This window comes from Kogia breviceps, chromosome 19 (genome assembly GCF_026419965.1).
Source record: "Kogia breviceps isolate mKogBre1 chromosome 19, mKogBre1 haplotype 1, whole genome shotgun sequence".
Taxonomy (NCBI): domain Eukaryota; kingdom Metazoa; phylum Chordata; class Mammalia; order Artiodactyla; family Physeteridae; genus Kogia; species Kogia breviceps.
The window spans coordinates 16,306,946-16,330,662 of NC_081328.1; the positions used below are offsets into that span (position 1 = coordinate 16,306,946).

A 23,717-nucleotide genomic window follows, 5' to 3' on the forward strand; every position below is an offset into this window, starting at 1 on the left:
TCTCTCACACACACACACACACACACACACACACACGCACACTGTATTTTATTTTTACAAGAGATAAATAAACTGACACCAAGCTTTGTAAATGAATGACCACAACAAAAGCAACAGTGATTGCAATTACCAAACACGAAACACACTCATACTATGTCATAATATTGACATTCAGTCCAGTAATCCAGTGTTCTGTGGTTTTTAAAGAAAATAATTTGATTGGTGAATTTTTAAAAATTTATTTATTTATTTATTTATTTTGGGCTGCATTGGGTCTTCGTTGCTGGGTGTGGGCTTTTTCTAGTGCAGCGAGCGGGGGCTACTCTTCATTGCAGTGTGCTTGCTTCTCTTGTTGCGGAGCACGGGCTCTAGGCCTGTGGGCTTTAGTAGTTGTGGCACACAGGCTCAGTAGTTGTGGCTCGCAGGATCTAGAGTGCAGGCTCAGTTAGTTGTGGCGCACAGGTTTAGTTGCTCTGTGGTATGTGGGATCTCCCCGGACCAGGGCTCGAACCCATGTCCCCTGCATTGGCAGGCAGATTCTTAACCACAGCACCACCAGGGAAGTCCGATTGGTGAATTTTTATTGGCAGTAAAACCCACCTCCTTAAGTCATTTAAAATGTCATTGTCTAAACTGTTTGGACCACTAATTTTTACATTCTAAACATTAAAAGTGATGCATTTACCAGGAAACACTGCATGTATTTGGTGTTTATATTATGAAATATGTACTGAGCTTTGTCAGGATAAAATCATATTCAACACAAAACACTTCATAATGAGCCATGCTGGCTGATTACCCCAAGACTGGAGAGAAGCAGATACCCAGAGCACTCATGTGATGCACATGTGATGGTTTCAGAATGTCTCATTAGCTGTCTGGTTGATGTGGCCTTCACTGGGTAAGGGTCAGTCTTTTTATTTCACAGGTATTTCACATTGTTTATGAACCTTTTGAACGACTGTAGTGAAGTTGAAGATGAAAATGCACAAACAGGTGGCAGGAAACGTGGCATGTCTCGGAGGCTGGCATCACTGAGGCACTGTACAGTCCTGGCAATGTCAAACTTACTCAATGCTAACGTGGACAGTGGCCTCATGCACTCCATAGGTGAGATAAAATGAAAGGTTCATTTAGAAATTTAGAGAACTGGCATGTAAGACAAGTGGAATTACTTCAGAAAGACCATGTTAGTAAATTTGCATCTGTCTGTCCATATCAGGTTTAGGTTATCACAAAGATCTCCAGACAAGAGCTACATTTATGGAAGTTCTGACAAAAATCCTTCAACAAGGCACAGAATTTGACACACTTGCAGAAACGGTGTTGGCAGATCGTTTTGAGAGACTGGTGGAGTTGGTCACAATGATGGGTGATCAAGGAGAGCTCCCAATAGCTATGGCTCTGGCCAATGTGGTCCCTTGTTCTCAGTGGGTAAGTTCATTGAGTAAGAGCAGAAGAACAGTGCCTGGCACATAGCAGATGCTTCCAAATTCATTCATTCAATGCATTTTAAAAAAATTGAAGTATAGTTGATTTACAGTGTTTCAGGTGTACAGCAAAGTGATTGAGTCATATATATATATTCTTTTTCAGATTCTTTTCCATTATAGGTTATTACAAGATACTGGATATAGTTCCCTGTGCTATACAGTAGGTCCTTGTTTATTTTCTATATAGTAGTGTGTATCAATGAATTGAATTAATTGCTAAAACTTTTAGAGCTGGAAGAAACTTCAGATATTATTTGAGTGATTTTCAGCTGAGGAAAGTGGTTGGCTCTTCTAGCCCTCACTAGATTTCTTAAATATGAGGATCTTATTTCACATATTTAAAGGAAAACTCAAACTCCTTACCTGACCCACTGAAAAATTCCCTTTGAGCACTCATCAAAAGAAAATTAAAACCCCTGATCTGGTCTGGTGTCTTCATATATTAAATGAGATAATTAGGGTTAAATATCATATTTAGTTGTTAGTAATTCTAGAACTAGAATTCAAGGCTTATGCCTGTTTACTGTTGATATACCTCTAGTTCACAACTCTTTTTTTCTGTAATGCGTTATACAATTTTAAAAAAATTTAACCACTCTTATTTGCATTTGAAATTGTGACATTGCTTGTTTTAAATACAGAAGACATAATATGACTATTTGGCATCTCTTAATAAAAAACTTCCTAGAACCATATCATTTTTGGTAACATATGCTAAACATTTGAGAAAGGTTGTCCCTTTCCATGTTAAAAAGCTGTTTAGTTTATACTGTACCGAAAATGATTTCATTTCACTTCATTTTAGTAAATTATATCTATAATTATATCTAATTATATCTAATCTGTTGTTGCCTGTAGATGTGTTTCTGCTTAAAAGCTGTAGGATCTTATTCTTCATACTTACAGTGAAACTCAAACTCTTTACCCTGGTCTACAAGGCTCTACCAGCCTGGGCCCTGCCTCATCTCTGACATCATCTTATGCCGTTTTCCTTCTTGTTCACCAGACTGAAACCACACTGGCCATCAAACATGTTAGGCTTATTTCTACCCTTGAGCACCCTTGCTGCTGCTGCTGCCGCCTAGAATACTTATTCCCTGGTCTCTTATATTCAAGTTTCAAGTCAGATATCACTTTCCTAGTGAGGTCTTTTCTGGCCCTCCAGTCAAAACCACATGCACAGTCATTTTATTCCGTTCCTTATTATATTTTCTTTGCAGCAGTTATTTACTATGTGAAATTATCTTGCTTATTTGATTGCTTGGTCTCATTCCACCACAATGTGAGCTACATGAGAGCAGACTTTGTCTATGTTGTTTACTGCTGTAGTTCCAGGTCTTGAAGTACAGCCTGGCATACAACAATGACTCAGTAAGTAATTGTTTAATGAATGGAGATGGAATCCTGCTTGTAGTTAGGGAGTTAGAAAAAGGAAATTGTTGAAATCCTCTTGAAGCCTAACATTAGTTCACAAATCTTTATATATTTTGAAAATGGATATTCTGAATTACCTTTTAGCACCTACCTATAATTAGCACTAACAATTATCAGTAATTTTTTCATTAAAATAGAATTAGTTAAGTCCGAGAGGCTTTAATCATTTTGTTTTCTTTCAGTAAATCATTTCTTATGTATTTTATACTAAATGACTTTTTTTTAGAGAAGGACTTTTATATTAGGCCAGATCTATTCTAACTGTATCTAAACAAAATACAAGATAACTTTAAAAATTTTAGTTCTGTTTTGTAAATTTAAATTCTGGTGCTTATATGAAAATTCAACTATCATTTATAAAGCCAGACACTTTTTAAAAATGCAAAACTACAGAACAACACTACTCTTCACAGATTTTTGTTGTTGTTGTTTTGGAAAATATAATTATTTTTCCAAAAAATATTGTTTATGCTAACATTATGGATTTATGATGTTATTTTTATTATGTTATTCTTAAATAAATTAAAATACTATAATAAATTCTGGTGCTTAAAGTTTTCAGAATTTTTCAGGGGAGGGATTAGAGTGGAAAAAACTAGCACAGCAGTCTAAAAATAGTTTTATTGTGTAACTGAATTATCTCTCATAATTACACTTGGCTTTAAAATGGAGGATAGAATTTTTATATCTAGTCAGTTACATATTATGTAACTGTAGGAAGTATAGCAGAGTATTGGGTCGTATTTGGCTTGAGTTATCTGTGGTTAGGATTGTTAAATTTTTTCCTTTACTCGAACAACAGATTATAATAATCCTGGGACCAGACAAGAATTAGAGGAGCTACAGGCCATGATCCTGGCTTTGTTGTCACTGATTGAAGTTTGGGCCATCTTATTACGGCTACCCCGGTTCTCTCTAAACCTCTTCCCAACATGTATGGTTAAACAGTGATTTACTATCACATTCATTTTTCTTGAGTGACCAAAAGATACTTTACTGTGGAGAATTATGAGGCTTATCATTTAGGAACTAGATGGGAATTAGCCACCCATCCCCACTTTGTATGTAAATCTGGCTAATCTTTTGGTTCTGAATGCACAGCCTAGGCCTTTTTTCTGACTTGCTGCAAATCCTGTAGTTTTTTCATTTTTGTTGTTTCTTGCCTAGCCGTGTTCAGCGTTCACTGAGTTTCCCTGACCATATGAGAAGAGAGTAGAGCTCTGTGGTCACCGAAGTCTTATTTGCCCTCATTGATTTTCTAAGAAAATGATCTGTGCATGTCAAGTTCTTTGCCATCATCTTCTATTTCTGTTTTCTTTCATTTTGTCATAGAATTTGAACTGAATCCTGGATTTTTTTTGTCTTATGGTAAAGCCTTTGCCTCTCTTACCTTTTATCATTTAATCCTTAGAGTTAGCAGCTACTGTAGGTGTGTAGAAGTAGTCATCTGTCATAGACAGATATACACAGATAAATCCCAGGAGAAAACTTAGTCAGTCACCATATACCTCAGTTCAGCAGGTCGTTGTCAGCTTTGGATTTGCCTTTCAGTTTCCTGCTTAAGGAAAAATGGAACTGTTTACACTGACACAATTTTATTTTGTTCTCAGGATGAACTAGCTCGAGTTCTAGTGACTCTATTTGACTCTCGGCATTTACTCTACCAACTGCTCTGGAACATGTTTTCTAAGGAAGTAGAATTGGCAGACTCCATGCAGACTCTTTTCCGAGGCAACAGCTTGGCCAGTAAAATAATGACCTTCTGTTTTAAGGTTTGTATCCATTTATCTTTTTTTTTTTTTTTTTTTGGTGTGGAGGTATGCCAAACAGTGATTATGTACAGAATGGACAGAGCAGAATGTCTTCTTTAATGCAAGATATTTGGAGCAGGCATAATAAATTTCTACTTGTGTATTTCTTTAGGTATATGGTGCTACCTACCTACAGAAACTCCTGGATCCTTTATTACGGATTGTGATCACATCCTCTGACTGGCAGCATGTTAGCTTTGAAGTAGATCCTACCAGGTGTGTCATCCTCTCATCTGCAACAGCTCTCCATTTTTTCATTTCCACTACATGAGGCAAGGCCCTCATAATTTCTCCCCTTGATTCTTAAGATTAGTGTTTAATTATAAAAGTTACACACAAATACATTTTTCTTTTCTTTTCTTTTTTTTTAAATAGTTATTTATTTGGTTGCTCTGGTCTTAGTTATAGCAGGCAGGCTCCCTAGTTGCGGCTCACGGGCTCCGTAGTTGCAGCATGCATGTGGGATCTAGTTCTGTGACCAGGGATCAAACCTGGGCCCCTGGCACTGGGAGCATGGAGTCCCAACCACTGCACAGCCAGGGAAGTCCCTCAAATACATTTTTCTTAAAGAATATTACAAATAACATTAAAGGTGTCTTTGACTGTCACCTCTAGAGACATAGCACTGTTACTAGTTAGGCTTTTCTTCTGTCCTTTTTTCAGTCCATTTGCATATACGTATTTCTAGTGGTAGAAACTATATTATAATGTGAGCACTTAATATAAATGGTAAGATATTATCAATATATACATGGTTTTGCAACTTGTTTTTTTTTTAACATAACCTTGTGTCTTAGACCATTCTTTGTCAGTATAGAAAGATAATGAATCTGATTCTTTTTAACTGCTGCATAATATTTTGTGGTTTGGCAATATCATAATTTATTTCGCCAATGCCATATCGATCCTATTGACTTTTAAAATAATTAATTAATTAATATTTGGCTGCATTGCGTCTTTGTTGCTTCTGTGCAGGCTTTCTCTAGCTGTGGTGAGCAGGGGCTACTCTTCGTTGCAGCGCGTGGGCTTTCTCTAGCTGTGGCAAGCAGGGGCTACTCTTCGTTACAGCGCACAGGCTCTAGGCGTGCAAGCTTCAGTGGTTGTGGCACGTGGGCTTAGTTGCTCCATGGCATGTGGGATCTTCCCAGACCAGGGCTTGAACCCGTGTCTTCTTTTTGCCTATGCAGATTCTTTCCCTCTAGAACTCACCTAGTCCATGAAATCTTTCCTGCTTGTCATCTACATTAATTTCCAAACTTTTACTGTATCCATATGCTGCACCACATGGTGAGCTGCAAGGAATCTGGAGTGTCCCAAACTTTTATGTAATATGTAAATTAGTATAGAAAGAAAATTACTATTAAGAGATTGAAAACAAGTATTTATTCAATAATTGTTTTGGTAAGATACTGTGCTAGTTTTTAAGGGGTCAAAGATGAATACATCCTTCAAGGATCTTACAGTTTAGTAGGGGAGATAAGACATATAACAAGTAGTTAAGTAGTGACTTTCATAGGGAATGTGTTTCGAGAGTTCGGTTGGGCAGCTCAAGTAAAGGTTTGTGGATTTGAGAGCCACTGGGTAAAATTTAAACCCCATAAAGTAGGCATTGTAATTATTCTTGTCTTATTGATGGAAAAAACGAGGCTCAGAGAAGTTAAGTATCTTAACCAAGGTCATAATGATCAATAAGTGGTAAAGCTGAAATTTAAACCTAGTGAGTCTGCCTTCTGAATATCTGCCTTTAATCACAGCACCAAGACTTTAGAATCATATAGAAGAGGGGCTTCCCTGGCAGTCCAGTGGTTAAGACTCCGTGCTTCTTCTGCAGGGGGCACGGGTTCAGTCCCTGGTCAGGGAACTAAGATCCTGCATGCTGTGCAGCATGGCCAAATAAATAAATACCTTAAAAAAAAAAGAATCAGGGGCTTCCCTGGTGGCGCAGTGATTGAGAGTCCGCGTGCCGGTGCTGGGGACACGGGGTCGTGCCCCGGTCCAGGAGGATCCCACATGCCGCGGAGCGGCTGGGCCCGTGAGCCATGGCCGCTGAGCCTGTGCATCCGGAGCCTGTGCTCCGCGACGGGAGAGGCCACAACAGTGAGAGGCCTGCGTACTGCAAAAAAAAAAAAAAGAATCATACAGAAGAATTAGCAACAATAATTAAATGGGGGGAATAATGGAGTACTGCAGGCAAAGATGACATCAGAGGTCACCTGAATGACGTGATTGAAACAGTGATGGTGCCATTGACAACATGGGGAACACAGGATGAGACATACAAGTAGGAGGAAAAAAATCAGCTGATTTTGAACAAACTGAGTTTTAGGTACTGGCAAGAGGGGGACACCTAGCAGTTAGAGATATTAAACTGGATATGAAGGGCAGTTGAAAATAGGGCCTGAATGGCCACAAAATATTGAAAGCATGTCTAACTTTACTGAAGTCATAGAAATAAAAGTTAAAAATGTGAGATGCACTCTCCTACCTACTAGATGGACAAAAAAATAAAAATTATATACTAAATTTGTGAAAATATAGAGGGAGAAGAATTTTTATACACAGTTCTCAAAATTGCCTTTTTTATAGTTGGTTTGTTTAAACCAGGATCCCAGAAAAGTCCAAATGTTGCATTTGGCTGAATGTCTCTTAAGGAGTCTCTTTTAAGGAGTATGTCTGTTTGTTTGTTTGTTTTCAATTGGGTTTGCTGTTTTTCTTTTTCCTCTGGATAGGTTAGAACAGTCAGAGAGCCTTGAGGAAAACCAGCGGAACCTCCTTCAGATGACGGAAAAGTTCTTCCATGCCATCATCAGTTCCTCCTCCGAATTTCCCCCTCAGCTACGAAGTGTGTGCCACTGTTTGTACCAGGTATGCTTAAGGTTAGAGATTACCATTATTAATCCACAGCTAAATTTAAAAGAATGCTTTACCAAAGAGGGATTTAGCTGCTCATAGTGGGTGGTTGATAATACTGAATCAATTTGGATAAATAATACATTAAGAATTGTTTAAATTGGCTTTAAAAATATAAAGAAGTTTAACGGGGTACTTTAATAAATTTTCCTTGTGTTGAGAACAAGCTTAAAATGCACCAAATCTACTGGGTATAATAGATGTGATTGAAATGAGATATATTATGGAATTTTTGTTGTTGTTTTTATCTTGTACCTAAATTACTCATAGGGTCTTTCACATATGAGGCTGGTCTACTCCTTGCTTTTTGTGTTGTGAAATGCTTGATCCATAATTTTGATTTTTTCATTAAGCTCTATTGTGTTTGTGTCAGGTTTTCCCAGGACAGGCTGATGTTTATTTTATGTAGAATGCTACTTATAAAATATATTGCATCATCATTCATGTCAAATTATTAGGCTTTCCAATACTAGAACTGCAAGTAATGCTTCTGAGTTCAGATGTCCACAGTCATCCCCTACTTGCTAAGGAAATTGCATCTGTGTTCTTTTATGGCTTCCACTGTGTTTTTGATCGGCATATGCAGTTTCAGAAATGATTTCATCACTCCAAGGGAGATTAGTGCAAATCCACATTAGCCTGTTAAAACTGTGATTCTGGAAGAAACATTAGTGAGTCTGGAGTTTGGGACAGGGGCAGGTATAGGGGAAAAAATTTATGCAGTTATCAAAACCCATGCCTTTTGTGTCTTTTTCTTTGCACAGTTATCCCCAGCCATTTGTTTTTCAGCACAGGGCTTTGGTTGCTTAGAGACATTAGCAAGATCAGTGAAATTGTCATTTAAAAAAGCTGTTTCAGGCTGCTCTGTGTGAATTTTTCCCCCATTGCTATTTATAAAGATGTATCTGCTGTATCTATAAAAAAATGTTTCAGCATGTTTGTAGATGATGAAGCATACTTAGCATTAAAACTCTCTTAATTTAATTTATCATGACTTTTCCTGCCTTTTCAAAATAGCTCAAGGAAGCTTAGGAGAGCCCCACATAATTTTTTCAGCTAGTTAAATCTGAGACCAGATGGTGGTTTAGTTATAATATGAAATCTAATACAGTAAGTAATAGCTTGAACTCGGGCATTATTCAGGTTTCTCTTTAAATCCAATTCAGTCCTTCTTCTGTTTATAAAACTAGGCAGATAAGAAATGGTGAGCACATATTAAAAATAGTCTGGACCAACTTCTTGGTTGGCTTAATAGTAACTGTTTTCAGAGAGCAAATGAATTTCTCAAGTGGCAGTGGCTTTGACTTTAGCTGCTTAGAAGTGAACGGGTACTAACTACCTGGTTACATATACGGTCTAGTAGATTTTAGTAGAAATTCTTCATGTGGTTGTCTCCCTAAAAGAAGACAATTTTTGTATCATCAGCAAACTTGGAGTCCCATTTGATAAGGAAAAAGAAACTAAGTGCTTGGCACTTAGTAAGTACTTAGAAAATATTTAATGAAGGAAAAAATAACCCCATTCCTCCCACCCAAGTAAACAAGATTCTGGCCAGCTTTCATAGTTAGAGAGGGAGGTAGTGAAAATAATGCAGAAAATAATGCTAGTTGATAATTGGTAGCTTATTAACCACTGTGTGTTGTGCTTTTTAAAGCATTCCATAATACAATATCCCATATTACAACAGACCTGAAATATTATATTAAAATTTCACATACAATTATTCCCTTTAATAATATTATTTAAATGTTAGTGCATTTTGGGAACATATTGGATAAACTTACTGTTGGAATGTACAATACTATAGAGGAAATATATGCTATGTTATTTATAAATAAGAGTTTGTTTTTTAATAAGTGACTGATAAGAGGAAATTTTACATTTACTAATTAAAAATGAAAAAAAACACTTTGATCTCAAGATATTCTTTCATTGAGTCTCCTTCCAAATGTAGTCCCCTTAGTTTGCTCTTTTATTTTTATTCATCCTCCCTCTTCTGGCTTTTCCTTGCCCTTTTGACTTTGGCAATAACATAATGGTCTGTTTGTACTTTTATGTTCTGCTGAGAGGGATAGTAGTCGATTGTTTTTTTCCCTCTAGTAAATATGTCTCTTGCTTTGGGACCTACTGGGGAAAATTTGAAAGCTGAGTATATTGCTAGCTAATAAATTTCTCTGAGCTTTAGGTCTTTTTACTTGAGTTAGTATTTTTGACTGTTAAGCCTTTTTAAAATCATGGTTTAACCAGGTCTTTCATTTTATATGCCTCCTTACTTAGTGGACTGGGTTAAGATTATATAGGAATAGCCAGCTGTGAACATGTGTTAGATTTATAGCTGAGACATTTTCTCATGTATTTATTTCCACTTTTCCTCCTGATAGTTTTGGAATAATGAGAAAATAATTCCCAGAGTGGATATTCTCCTAAGTTGTGGTGAGAGAATTCTGAGAAAGAGCTAAATATGATTCTAAATAAATGTCATCTTTTCCTAGCAAATGTGCTTCTCCAAATGGAAGTAGTTTACACAAAAATTTTCAGGCTATAATTGATGGTTATATACCATAATTGAAAATAAAAAGTATATAAAACTGCATTTTGGGGATAAATTGGGTTACTAGTGCTTTTGTATGTAGTCTAAAGTTTGAACCAAAGCTCCTTGAGAAAAGGACTGTGTCTTCTTGTTTTATTGCTTTCTTCCAGTGCTTAGAATGGTATCTAGCAAGTAGGTGCACAATAACTACTTGGATGAATGGATGGACGGATGGATGAACAAGTATCAAACTAATGCCAAGTTATTATGGGTTATAGTGTTGAATGCACAGAATTCCTAGAATAAAATGCTATGTATGGTGGATTAAAGAATTCTAATTTGTTTTCAAAATATTTTAAAAATAATTATTGTGCCTAGTCTAGTCCAATCAGGAGTCTTTTAATTTTAACAGAGCTCTTTGGCCTAAGAGGAGCTCTGAGAGATGAAACCAATATGTCTCTGTGGGTTTTGGGGGTTTTTTTTTTTTTTTGTGTGTGTGTGTGTGTGTGTGTGTGTGTGTGTGTGTTTTTGGAGACATTCTGATAAATGGTCAAATCTGTGAAAAATTTTAAGCAGGCTTACAGTTTTATTCTGTAATTTTCTCTGCAGTTTCTTCACTTTAATATTAATGCTTATTTCTAGTTGAGCTGGTAACCTTCTTTTCCCAAATGTTGCAGAGCTTTTAACCTCCTCTGATTAGAACTTTTTCAGGAAGTAGCCTGCAAACAAAAATAAGTGAAATTGTAAGAGTAATCTTTCTTAAAGAGAGAGAGACTTTTAGCTCAGAATCTCTACAGTGTATTTTTCTATTATATTTAGCCATTTAATGTTTATTTTTTTAATCAGTAGGATAGGAATTCAATGCCAGCTATTGAAAAAAGAACTTTTAAAGTCAATTGAAGGATACACAGAGAAGTAAATATAAATATATGTATCAAGAAAAAATTATGTAGACGCTTAGAAGTGTTTTGAGAGTATGATCTATTTGTAATGAACATTTTATATAAAATTTATCAAAAGCTAGGATTTAACTGAAATGTAAATATTAAATATCCTCACATTCACTTGAGGAGAGCTTTTCTGCGATTTATAGCCAGAAATAGTAGATATGATTGTCTCAACATTTCTTGCTATTTATTTAGTGCTTTGGCTTAAAAATGTAATAAAAATTAAAATCCAGAGATAAAATTCATCCCTCAAAATTAAGTTGATTCCTAATTTTTTGTTGATTCCATTTGTGTTACATTTTGATCATGTAATTTTAGGTACAAGCCAACATTGTTTTTGTTGCTGTATGTAGTTGGTGCTGTGACTTGTTTGTGCTCATCTCTGTTCTGTAGGCAACTTGCCACTCCCTACTGAATAAAGCTACAGTAAAAGAAAAAAAGGAAAACAAAAAATCAGTAAGTTTGGAGAACTTTTTTTTAGCTGTTTCTTTCAAAGCAAAACAAAAATCTTTTGCTGTTTGTTAAGAACATCTTCACTTCAGCCTATTTGACCTTCACTGTAAAATCATTCTACTAATTCTGGCACAAAATAGCTTTCATTTCAATTAACCCTGGAATTAAGTTACATTGAAACATTCTCTGTGTTTCTTTGGTTTGATTTTTCCCAAAGGCATTTTGGGGGCATCTGTTGCATTGGATATCCCTGGTCTAATTTTATTATTTATTTTTAAAATTATAAATGAATGCAAAAGAAACTTAATTTCAAGGCCTTAGGAAATGCTGACTCTCTTCATTCTTGCTTCTTGTTTGCAGGTAATGTGAGTGATTTCTTTTCCTAGCGAAGAAAGTTTTTCTTAATTGTTAGAAGTACATGGAAGGAAAGTGTCACTTTCTAAATCTTACCTAAAAGTAGCTCAAGTTTATTTTTTACTTCTTATATTTTTATCTAGACAGTCTCAGCCAGGATTTAGATAATTGTGCTTAGATTATAAAAATTCTAATGGTAAAACAAAACCACTTTTACCTTAGAGAAACTAATTATTAAACTATTGGGACTGAGAATTATAGTACTTTTGAAATAAAGGGAAAACAGTGAGTCCATATTTATAGAGAAACACCTTATTTGCAAACATGATATGCATATACTTACCTGCTTCTATGAACTTGCCATAATTTGAAAGGAAGAAAATTATGGTAGTCCTAATTATTTTCTTCCTGTGAGTGACGTTTGTCCAAAATATTAACGTGCATTCATTTTAACTTTGCCATTATGACCGATCTTTATCAGGCTCAGTACTACCTTTGTTCATACAATCCAAATGAATTTAGAGAAAGATGTAAAGAAAACCTTTAGGAGTCATGTAGGTAGTTTACTTTAAAAGGTAAAATTTAGTGTAGAGTATTCATCTGGTTTCATCTTTCGTTTCTCGTCTGAGCTTTACGTATAATACATTTCTATTTTAAATTCAGAACTAAAGTAAAATTTAGAGACATGCTTTTATGTCCATTCAAGAGATTCGTTTTTGGATACGTTAAGTAAATTTGGTCAGCTGTGAGCAAATGGATTGGATTGGATGGCCATCTTACCTCATAAAAACATTTCTTCCTAATGCTTCAGCCTTCTAATTCTCAGCATATGTGGATTTAACATAATATACACCATCACTGTTGAAATTAATTTACTATTTCTAACACTCTTGTTTGGTGTTTTACTAATACCATTGTGTAGTATATTACATAAATTAAAATTCAGGCTTTCTCGCTTTCTCTAGAGCATGTTTTTTTAGCCTTCCTAACATTGCTTTATTTATTAAGATTTTGTCTAAAATTGTTCCTTGAAATGTTTTTTTCTACTAGTGTTATTTTCAGATTAAAAAAAATGTTTCTGGGTAACACTAAGTTTTGGAATGTATTTCTCAGCACAAGTGATATAAGGTCCTTGTGGAAACAAAGGAAATCTAATTGGCAATTTGAGATATTTTAGAACACATTCCAAAGTATGAAGACAGTATAGTTATTATAAATTTAAAATGTTGGTTTATGGAGTTGTTGGCTTAACAGAATCTAATGATCTAAAAAGCAAGTTAACATTCTTTTCGGGGGTATGTACCATGGATTGTAATGTGTAAAATATGGAGAGAAGGTTCTGGCTTCTGGTATATAGCTGTGTAATCATATTATAGATAATTCTCTTTATCATACTCAAACATATACTGTAAATTAGATTTCCTTTGAGAAGTTGTCAATCTAACTCAGGTAATTAAGGATAGATGGGTTGTGATTCTCTTGATGATGTACAGTGTACTGTCTTTATTTGGAACCTGTAGTTCAGCTTTTATGGGGGGGTGGGCAGGGAGGTAAGTAAAGGGGACATTTGACTGATAATTGGTTTCAGCATTCAGACATTCAGACTGGCCCTACTTTGACCTTTTATGCAGAATGTCTTTTGGATACAAATTAGATTTTTGCAGATTAAAAATAAAAACAACTTGAGTATGTGTATATTATGAGGTAAAATTACACTGATGTTAATTTGTGGTGAAAGGAAAAGAAGTATTTTAATAAATTAACTCATAAAATTTGTTGTTGAGCATTTTTATGGATATTGATTGTTTTATCAGGGTTTAGTTCCAAAAATATACTGTCATTGGTGAGATACATAATTATATGATACACAAAACAATATGTGTTCTTGTAGTGTGGATACTATTGAGTTTTGACATGAATTTTTTTGAAGATGTGGAAGTTAGTGAACGTGTAGTACCTTTCATAATTTTTACAATATTCTGTTAGGGAAATAATTCACTCATATTCTTTAAATTCTGAGACTGAGTAATATTGAGTTTAAATCAGGTATAAATGTGCGTCACACTTTTTAAAGCTTTTCTGTCCTAGAGAAAACCGGGAAATAGCTACTCTAAAAATGCACTTTAAAAGAGTTCTCTGTGTGCATATAAGTAATTGATTTTTTTGAGACACTTTCCCAGCAGGTTAGTATTTTACAATTAACCAGTTCTTTGGAAACCAAACTCTTAACTTTTACTTCTTTAAAAACCATTTCAGGATTTTAATGGGTTAAACTGAATATATGAGATTCTTTAAAACAACCTATTTGCAATTATAAAGCAGTTTTTAATCCCGTTCCTTCTTGCTAACTCACTCCTTAAAGGCTTTAAAAATTTGTAGGTTTGTTGAGGTGTTTCTTATCTTTTAAGATTAAAATTTGTGAGTTCTAAAAGAAACAATCAGTAGCAATGGTGGTCTGTGAACATTCTAAAATTTATGAAGAGTTTGGTCTGTGCGAAAGTAAACTTTTCATTTTTCGGTTCCTACTCCCCAAAAGGTTAAACACTGTACTAGACTAGTAAAAGCATTTGTGTTTTCTTCTTAATTCTGTTTCCAAAACTGTATTTCAGCTAAAAATAACTGAAGCAATATTTAGGTTTTAAAGCCATTCTTCTAAGACTGCTGTGTTTAGCCACCTTCACCAGTTTCCTCTTACTGAGGTGTAAGGTTGTCCTAAATGCAATAGCACTCCAACTGCTATAACACCAAGAAAGCTTCCTGAGCTATGCAGTATACATGAAGGTGAGAGTATATTAGTTATAACTCACGCCCTGTTGTCATCTCTCACAAAGATTTTCTCAGCTTAAAAAAAGTCATTCTCTAAAGTCTTATTCTTACTAACTTCCTATCATACATAGTGGAAAATTATTTTGAGATTTTAGGCAGTGAATAAGAGCACATTTAAAATGTATACCACATGAAGCAGTGAAGGAAATAGAATGAAGTGAAATGATTCTGACTCTTTCCAGAGTTAATCTTGAGTCAGTCAGCCATGAGAATTCATGACAAGAAGTATTATTTTTTTGAGGCATTGTGAAGAAAACTAGAGCTATGTGAGATTCTGCACATAAATCCTGTTTTCTCATTTCCCCCCAATGGCCTTTGAAATGCAGGTTTCTCCTTGGAATCCCAGAGTATTGAGTGGAGTACTGCCGTTAGTCAACACTGCTTTAAGCAGCAGTTAGCCACGCTAAGCGTGAATAGTTGTCAAGATTTAAATGTTATATGAGTGTTCTTTAAAAATAAATATGTGTTTGTTATCTGTAACAAATGTAAATTTCAGAATACTATAATTTTCATGTGTTAATTTAAAACAGGACACACTAGGAAAAGATGGGAGCCGAGTCAGCTTCATAACACTTTCCCAGTCTAATTTACCTTCAAAGTGGAATGTTTTATAAAGAGAAGAAGAGAAAATAAAGCCATTTAAAATGTTGGGCTCACATTGTTTTTCAGTGTGGGCAACGATTTCTTGTATCTTTAACTTTTTTTATTTGACAGAGTTACAAATTGAGGTACACATAGGGGTTCTCTCTTTTGCTGGTGGGATCCTTTTTTCTTTTAGGTCCCCAAGAATTCCCATTCCTCCATGGTTTAAATAATAAGTAGGTCCTTATAAAGCATTCTGATGAAGAAAAAGAACTGGCAATAATGTTACTTGTAAGTAAGTTTTTTCTCTCGATAGGAATCAAAGAAAACTAAGTTTTGTTTTGTATATGGCAAGCATTTTGCTCAAGAAATTTAATTGTACCTGGTATACAGCAAAATGTAAGTATTTACCATTAGGTATTGGATGTTTCAGGGGTATGCTGTTGAAAACTTATTTAGCTTTGCCTTACAAGAGTTGACCACACTCTCATGTCTTGTAATCTTGGTAAAATATGATAATCCTTGTGTGAAAATTTGTTTTGCTTTTGTTGCTCATCAGACCTGCAGTACAAACAGTGATGATAAAATTAAGATCTTTTTTCAGATCTCTTCCACACAGCTCATCTATGAGACTTCTCTTTTTTTCTTAGATGCCTTTGTTGTGCTTTTAAATGATAGAGGGCAAGAATTGAGGATAAATTTTTGTTTACTGATGTTTTGGGAGTAGGAAAAATTAGGCATGTGTTGTTCACAAGGATCGGTCTGTTCAGCGTATTTGTGCAAAGTTTGACTTTCGAGCCCTTTCTTCCCATTTCCTTGTTTTAATTCAAACCATATACTGAATTCTCAACTCCTTGTTTGTAGGTGGTCAGCCAGCGTTTCCCTCAGAACAGCATCGGTGCAGTGGGAAGTGCCATGTTTCTCAGATTTATCAATCCTGCCATTGTCTCACCGTATGAAGCAGGGATTTTAGATAAAAAGCCACCACCTAGAATCGAAAGAGGCTTGAAGTTAATGTCAAAGGTGAAGAGTCGTTTTGATAATATAACTATTCAAAATCTCTCTTCCATAAATTTTCAGTTTTTTGTATTCACTGTACTTTCTCTTAAGTTTTGAAATGCCCTGTGGTTTTCACTTATATGCTTTTGTCTTATTTTTATTTGTTTATATTGCAAAGAAATTCATCAGACTGATACCAATGGACCTTATTCTCATTTGAAAATATTTTAGCAAATGTCTTCTGAAGATGCTTTTCTATGTAATCATTATGGAAATTCTGCAATGGAAACCAAAATGTATACTCTATGATTTTAAAATTTAAAAATACATTAAAATTTTAATTTGTATTTTATATATGTAAATATATACATGTTTATATAATTCTATTCATATTTGGGAAAGCATAGAAACAAAACCTAGTGTCTATTGAATGAGCAGTAATTGATTTTAACTACCGGTAGAAATTGTATCAGTGAGAAAATTAATATTTTTTAAAGAATATGTGAATGTGTAGCTTTCATAAATAAATAATCAGATCCTTTATAACCCTGTTTTATTGTTTAGATACTTCAGAGTATTGCCAATCATGTCCTTTTCACAAAAGAAGAGCACATGCGGCCTTTTAATGATTTTGTGAAAAGCAACTTTGATGCAGCACGAAGGTGAGCAGCCTGCTACTTAGCCAGTTGCTCTGTTTGGATCATATGTTTTCAGTTTCACTCAAGTCTATGTACTTGATCTACACGGAGCTCCTGTGTAGGTTTTTTTCTTTTTTCTCTCTTGGTCAAGAACATAATCTTATTTTATTTCACTATAAAAGACAGTAATGAAATTCTTTATAATCTGGTAGTGATTTGCATATTTAAAAACCAGGAGGGATTTTTGACATATCTACTCAAATAAAGGATTTGAGTTTGACACAACATGGAGGAGAGGAAGAAGGAAAAAGGTTTTTTTCGGTAAAAACTAAAACCAAACTGGTACAGATAATGCATTATAGTGTATAATCACAGGTTTTTTGGATGTTAGAATATTTTTGATACTTTAATTTGGATATGTATGTAAACTAAAAAGTTACTCTTTAAACCACGTGATGCAAATGCATAAGATTTTGTTCATGAGTAACTGGGCAACTGTTGAAGTTTTATGATTTTAGAAAACTTGAGTTCTGCTAGGTTCCTTCCCATAACTAACTAGTTGCTTCTCTTTATCTCTCTGAGTTGTTGGTTTATCTGTAAAGTAGGTATAACACTATGTTTGCCTGTGAGTTGATTTTAGAGAAGCAAATGACATAACTTATGAGAAAGTGCTTTGTAAATGTAAGTTGACATCAAGAATTCTACTTTTCATACAGTGTGAATCTAATTGTTTTGGCTCACAATCTAAGCTATACTTGTACAACACTCTCTTCCAATTTTTTTATGGTTCTTGTGAACTTCTGGTCCTGGCTTTGACCTAAGAGGCTGTATAGCTTTGGGGAGGTCTTTTGTCTTGTCTGAGCCCCCATTTCCTTATCTGTAAAGTACGTACTGGCTTCTCTACAAAGTCTCATCTGTTTAAATTTCGTTGTCTGACCTCAGAGCCTACTCTTAAGCTGTAGCCAGGTATCAGAAATGGAAGACCAACTTTCTCCTTGTCTCTTCTTTTTTTTTTTTGTGGTATGTGGGCCTCTCACTGTTGTGGCCTCTCCCATTGCGGAGCACAGGCTCCGGACGCGCAGGCCCAGCGGCCACGGCTCACGGGCCCAGCCGCTCCGCGGCATGTGGGATCCTCCCAGACCGGGGCACGAACCTGTGTCCCCTGCATTGGCAGGCGGATTCTCAACCACTGTGCCACCAGGGAAGCCCTCCTTGTCTCTTCTTGTTTCGTTTCTTGATAGTCACGCGTGTGAATAAAATCTCCATATTTGTAATAGCAGTAATTTCACAGTTACTTCACATAGATTTAATTCAAACATAGATATGAGAATATCTGTTTTTGAAATTCTAATAACTTTGCATTTTTTGAAGGTTTTTCCTTGATATAGCATCTGATTGTCCTACAAGTGATGCAGTAAATCATAGTCTTTCCTTCATCAGTGATGGCAATGTGCTTGCTTTACATCGTCTACTCTGGAACAATCAAGAGAAAATTGGCCAGTATCTTTCCAGCAACAGGTAAAATTTCCATGCCATGGGGATATTGAAAAGTCTCAGCTTACATTTTTTTCCCCCACTATTTATTTATTTATTTATTTATTTATAATTTTTGGCTGTGCTGGGTCTTAGTTGCAGCACGTGGGATCTTCGTTGAGGCATGCGGGATCTTTATTTGTGGCATGCGGGCTTCTTAGTTGCGGCATGCATGTGGGATCTAGTTCCCTGACCAGGGTTCGAATCTGGGCCCCCTGCACTGGGCATGTGGAGTCTTACCCACTGGACCACCAGGGAAGGCCCAGTTTAAACTTATACCAATAAAATTATTCGTCATGAATAATGCTTTTTACTTTGCATCTTCTTAGATAAGAATTATGATTTGTAAAGAGAAATGTAGACTCTTTTTAAAAGTATATAGGCAGCAGGTTAAGTCATATTAAATGTTCAACCAACCTACATCAGTGCTACAGACTTTTTTAAAAATATTAAGCTAAGAGGGAATTAATCTCTGGTGGTCCAGTGGTTAGGACTCGGCGCTTTCACTGGGTTTGATCCTTGGTGGGGGAACTAAGAGTCCTACAAGCAGTGCGGCACAGTCAAAAAAAAACAAAAAACAAAAAACAAAACTAAGCTAAGAATTCACAAATTAGCCTTTTGGGTTTTTTCTGGTTTGCAAACATAATGTACAACAAGACATAGAGAAGTTTAAATATACTAGAAGTTCAAGTGAGTATTGGCATCTGAATCTGAAGAGCAGCTTAATTCTTAGGAATTTAATAATTAAAATATTGCTATTCTATTGCAATCCTATAATAATCCCATTTGTGATACTCTAAGTATATGCAAATAGCTTTATATAGATAATACTTAATAATTGAAAATTATTAATTTGGGAATTGTTTCATTCGCTGTTTTTAGTTAAAGTCTCTTGTAGCCTGAATCATTTTCTGTCCTTTCTAGTTATGTATGTTTATAAAGGGCCCAGATTCCTGTGTATGAGTTCTCTTACAAAGGTAAAATGAGTCCAGATCACTTTTAAATGGCAATAAAAATGGTTTGCTCATTCATGGGAAAAATAGAAGACCATAAAGCTAAGGCTAGCAACTAATTAGGAAATGGGAGTTTAAAAGAGAGAGCATTTTAATCCTTTAAGAGTTGTTGGGCTTCCCTGGTGGCGCAGTGGTTGAGAGTCCGCCTGCCGATGCAGGGGACACGGGTTCGTGCCCCGGTCTGGGAGGATCCCACATGCCGCGGAGCGGCTGGGCCCGTGAGCCATGGCCGCTGAGCCTTGCTCCGCAATGGGAGGGGCCACAGCAGTGAGAGGCCCACGTACAAAAAAAAAAAAACAGAGTTGTTAATGGATTGAAGTAGACATGGGTATGACTAATATGTGCCTAAGATAGAAAGAGGAAGATGCTTTCTGTATCTGTGTGGCACTTAAACTGTGGAACTTTTAAATGCATTTTTTCAGTGCAACCTCTTATATAACTTACAATTATATTCATGTAGTTGAATAGTAGAGAGCTTTTCTTCAATTTGGTTTTTTAAAAAAAGACACATTCCAAACATACAAAGAAGTATAGACCGTAATGTAACAGAGACTCATGTCTACCACCTAGCTTTAACATTATTTATTTTGCTGTAATTACTTGAGATCTTTATAACATTTTATTTCTTGGGGAAAAAACGGTATTACTTCTCTCTTGTGTAACTGACAAGAAAAAGGAAATTACAGGTATAACATAGGTACAAATAATATAGTTTTGTGTGGTTTAAAATTTTACAGCAATGATACACTGAGTATAGTCTCTTCACACAGTACTCTATTTGAGATGTATCATTTATTTAACTTAGTATTTCATTGAATGACTATATCACAGTTTATTTTTGCACTTCCTAAATGATGGATATTTAGGGTTTCCTGTTTTTTATTATTTTAAATAGTGATGTAATAAATATTCTTCATGTTTGTCTCCTTGTGTATTACCTAAATGTGTAATTGCCGAGTTCTGGAGTATACACAGCCTCAACTTTACTAGATATTGCCACATTAGCTTTCACAGTGTACATGCTTATTTACACTTTGACAGCACTGTGTGAGAGTACCTCTTTATACATCCTCATCAAAATTGGCATTAGCAAACTTGCTAATTTTTTTGCCAGCTTGATGTTTGTGAAATAATATTATCTTTAGTTTTAAATGTTTAATAGTTGTTGAAAATTCATATTTACCCTGGTTAAGCAGAAATCTGATATCAGGGACAGTATGTCCACTTCCTAAAAAGTGGATCAGAATGTTATATTTACTTACTGATTGCCCATTTAATGGTAATGGATTAATACTTGAACAAAATGAATTTTTATGTGAATTTTGTAGTTTGGGGAGTGGTCATATTTCTAAGACGTCTCAGTGTAAACTTAAAACCCCTGAGCTCTTTTGGATGCTGTTTACAAATTAGCAGGAACCACCAGCTGACAGTAAAAAGAAAAGCAGCCAGTGACAATCTAAAGAAATGTGTTCTGCTAAATGTGAACTTTTGTTTCCTAAGTAGTTTTTTCCTAAGTAGTTTGCTATGTCTAGGGATCACAAAGCTGTTGGAAGACGACCTTTTGATAAGATGGCAACACTTCTTGCATACCTGGGTCCTCCAGAGCACAAACCTGTGGCAGATACACACTGGTCCAGCCTTAACCTTACCAGTTCAAAGTTTGAGGAATTTATGACTAGGTGAGTATCACCTTGAAATGATGATTGCTCGCTTTTCCGATGAGATGCAAGGTTTACCACCAGGCCGCTTGTTAGATATGCTTGTATATTTGATAGAGAATTAATAGGAAGGATGTACTTAATGACCACATTGCCGTGGTTTGGAATCCCACTGTTCTCTTACCCTATATATTATTGAAATATGCTTTGTTTCATAGTTGACTTTCTTATAAAAATAATAGCATCTTATTGAACAGTACTTTGTCATATTGTTTTGAGGTGTTTTTGCATTTAATAGTTAAAAGGGAGGGTAGATAACGTTATTTTCATATTATAATTAGGGAAAACAGAGTTCAAAGTGAATAATGAATTTGCCTAAGATTCCATACCTGATTCATAGGTCCTTTGGTTCAAAAATGCTGAACTCTTTCTACTACACTGTAACATTTTTTAGAACCCTCCTGAAAATTAATGATACTAGCTTCTTTTAGATTGAGGCTCAGAAAATATAGTATACTTTAATATTGCTATAAAATTTCTGTAGACATTTGTTTTGAATCTCATTTAGATGGATTTAGTTTGGATCCTCATTGTTCGACATTCACTGCTCTGATGTTACAGTGAAGATAGTTTGCTGAATTCTTTAGTCTTTATAAAGTACCTTTCATACTACTTTACACTTAGTCACTTAGTGTTTCATAGTGAGTGTGGGTTAAGTGTTTTGTTCACGGTGTGTGCCAGAGGCAGAAAGAAAAAAGCAGAATATGACATTCTGAAGTTAATTCACATTAACGATTTGTACATAATGTCCCGGGCATTGTAAGTGCCTGTTATTAATCATATTACATACAGGCCATAGTTTTGTACATATGACTCCCATATTTTGATACTGTTAAAAGAATGTATGAATGTATAACAATCTCCTTTCAAACTTAATTTTTATCTTTAGCTCTGTTACTTAATTTTTATCTTTAGCTCTGTTACATTTTTCTGTGTAACAAATGTTTATTCCTATGTAATTAAAGGAATATTTTCCATACAAAATTTTCATGTTAACCTAGTTGAAAACTGTGCAGTCCAAAAATATAAAACTATTTTTTATTCAACATTACTAAGGATGTCCTTGCCATTTTTCCATTTTTCAGAGAAAACCTCTGTATTAGTCCTTTTACCTAAGACCCTACCTTCCTTACAAAACAACCTTCTGTCCTTTTGAACACTAAATGATGTAATTTGTGTAAGATACTTAGAACAGTGTCTGGTGTATATATAAAGTGTTTAATAAATATTAGGTGTTATTTTTGTTCTAAGTTCCCACTGATGCTCTCAGAGACTCATTTTTCTTTTAAAAAAATGGAAATAGCTTTATAATGTTGTCAACCATAAAAATAAAAATTGTTAAATTATTCAAAACATAGAAATCTAAAAAAGAAAGTAAAAAATTTTCAGTTATTTCATCCCATAGAGATAATTCAGTTAACATTTGGCAGATAGCCTCCTAGTCATTTACCTGTACACATGTGCACCTGTTTCCCTTATCAAATGATATCTATGTTGTTTCCATTAATATTAAACAAATCCTGACCTGGTACAAGCAATATGATGAACTGAGGTAATACCACCTCTCCTCCCACCCCCAAGACACATAGAAGTACTAGGTAAAAGCAAATGTATTTTAATAATAAAGTAGCACAGGGAGATCATCAGCTCGTTGCTTTGTGACCACCTAGAGGGGTGGGATAGGGAGGGTGGGAGGGAGGCTCAAGAGGAAGGGGATGTGGGGATATATGTATACGTTTAGCTGATTCACTTTGTTATACAGCAGCAACTAACACACCATTGTAAAGCAATTATACTCCAATAAAGATATTTTAAAAAATAATAAATGCATACATAGCTGGAAGAGAATTTTGGAGCAAATTACCTAGTATACAGTCAGTACAGAGAGATAAAGAAATGGAAAATATGAAAGAATTTAAGAGATACAAGTGATAGAATGAGAAGGTCCAGCATGTCTAATAAATAGAGCTTAAAGAGAATAGTGAAGAGGTAATATATGAAAGAAAACAAATGAGAATTTTCCAGGGTTGTTGAATGACATAAATCTTCAGGTTTTAAAGACACACACTGAGTATTGAGCAGAATATATAAAAATTAAACCATGCCTTTTTTGGAAGTATATTTAAATATATATAAGATTATAATTATAAAAGTGATATTCAGAATCAGGGAGATTAGAATGGACTTTTAATAAATTATGTTGGTACAACTGTACCAGTAAGTAACCATCTGGAAAAAGATAACGCTATTTGTAAGGATAAATTCCCATAAAGAAGAACATGTGGGCCTTTCTCGCTCATTCAGAATCAGTAAGCCAGGAAGGAAAACGTTGATAAACTGAACTCTTAAAAAACAAACAAGTAAGTAAAAACTCAAAAATTCCTGTCTAGAAAGAAAAATGATTAAAAACAATTCTATGGTTAATATCCCTGTCCAGTAGTTTTCTTAGCATTATCCTAAGAACCACTGTTTGTGG

The 23,717-nt window shown here is 35.0% G+C and overlaps 1 protein-coding gene across 13 annotated transcripts in view; it reads left to right on the top strand.

Annotated features, from left to right (window-relative positions):
* The window catches only part of NF1 (neurofibromin 1), a 245,207-nt gene that overhangs the window by 116,489 nt on the left and 105,001 nt on the right, over positions 1 to 23,717 (top strand). For 10 of the 13 annotated variants that reach the window (XM_059047829.2, XM_067021108.1, XM_059047827.2 and 7 more), the window contains 10 exons: positions 929 to 1,110; positions 1,223 to 1,434; positions 4,538 to 4,699; positions 4,851 to 4,954; positions 7,468 to 7,603; positions 11,519 to 11,581; positions 16,205 to 16,363; positions 16,904 to 17,001; positions 18,349 to 18,495; positions 21,056 to 21,202. In XM_059047829.2, the coding sequence (XP_058903812.1) occupies positions 929 to 1,110; positions 1,223 to 1,434; positions 4,538 to 4,699; positions 4,851 to 4,954; positions 7,468 to 7,603; positions 11,519 to 11,581; positions 16,205 to 16,363; positions 16,904 to 17,001; positions 18,349 to 18,495; positions 21,056 to 21,202 (1,410 nt within the window). The remainder of the gene's footprint in view (positions 1 to 928; positions 1,111 to 1,222; positions 1,435 to 4,537; positions 4,700 to 4,850; positions 4,955 to 7,467; positions 7,604 to 11,518; positions 11,582 to 16,204; positions 16,364 to 16,903; positions 17,002 to 18,348; positions 18,496 to 21,055; positions 21,203 to 23,717) is intronic. The other 3 variants (XM_059047832.2, XM_067021110.1, XM_067021109.1) reach the window with 1 other exon arrangement.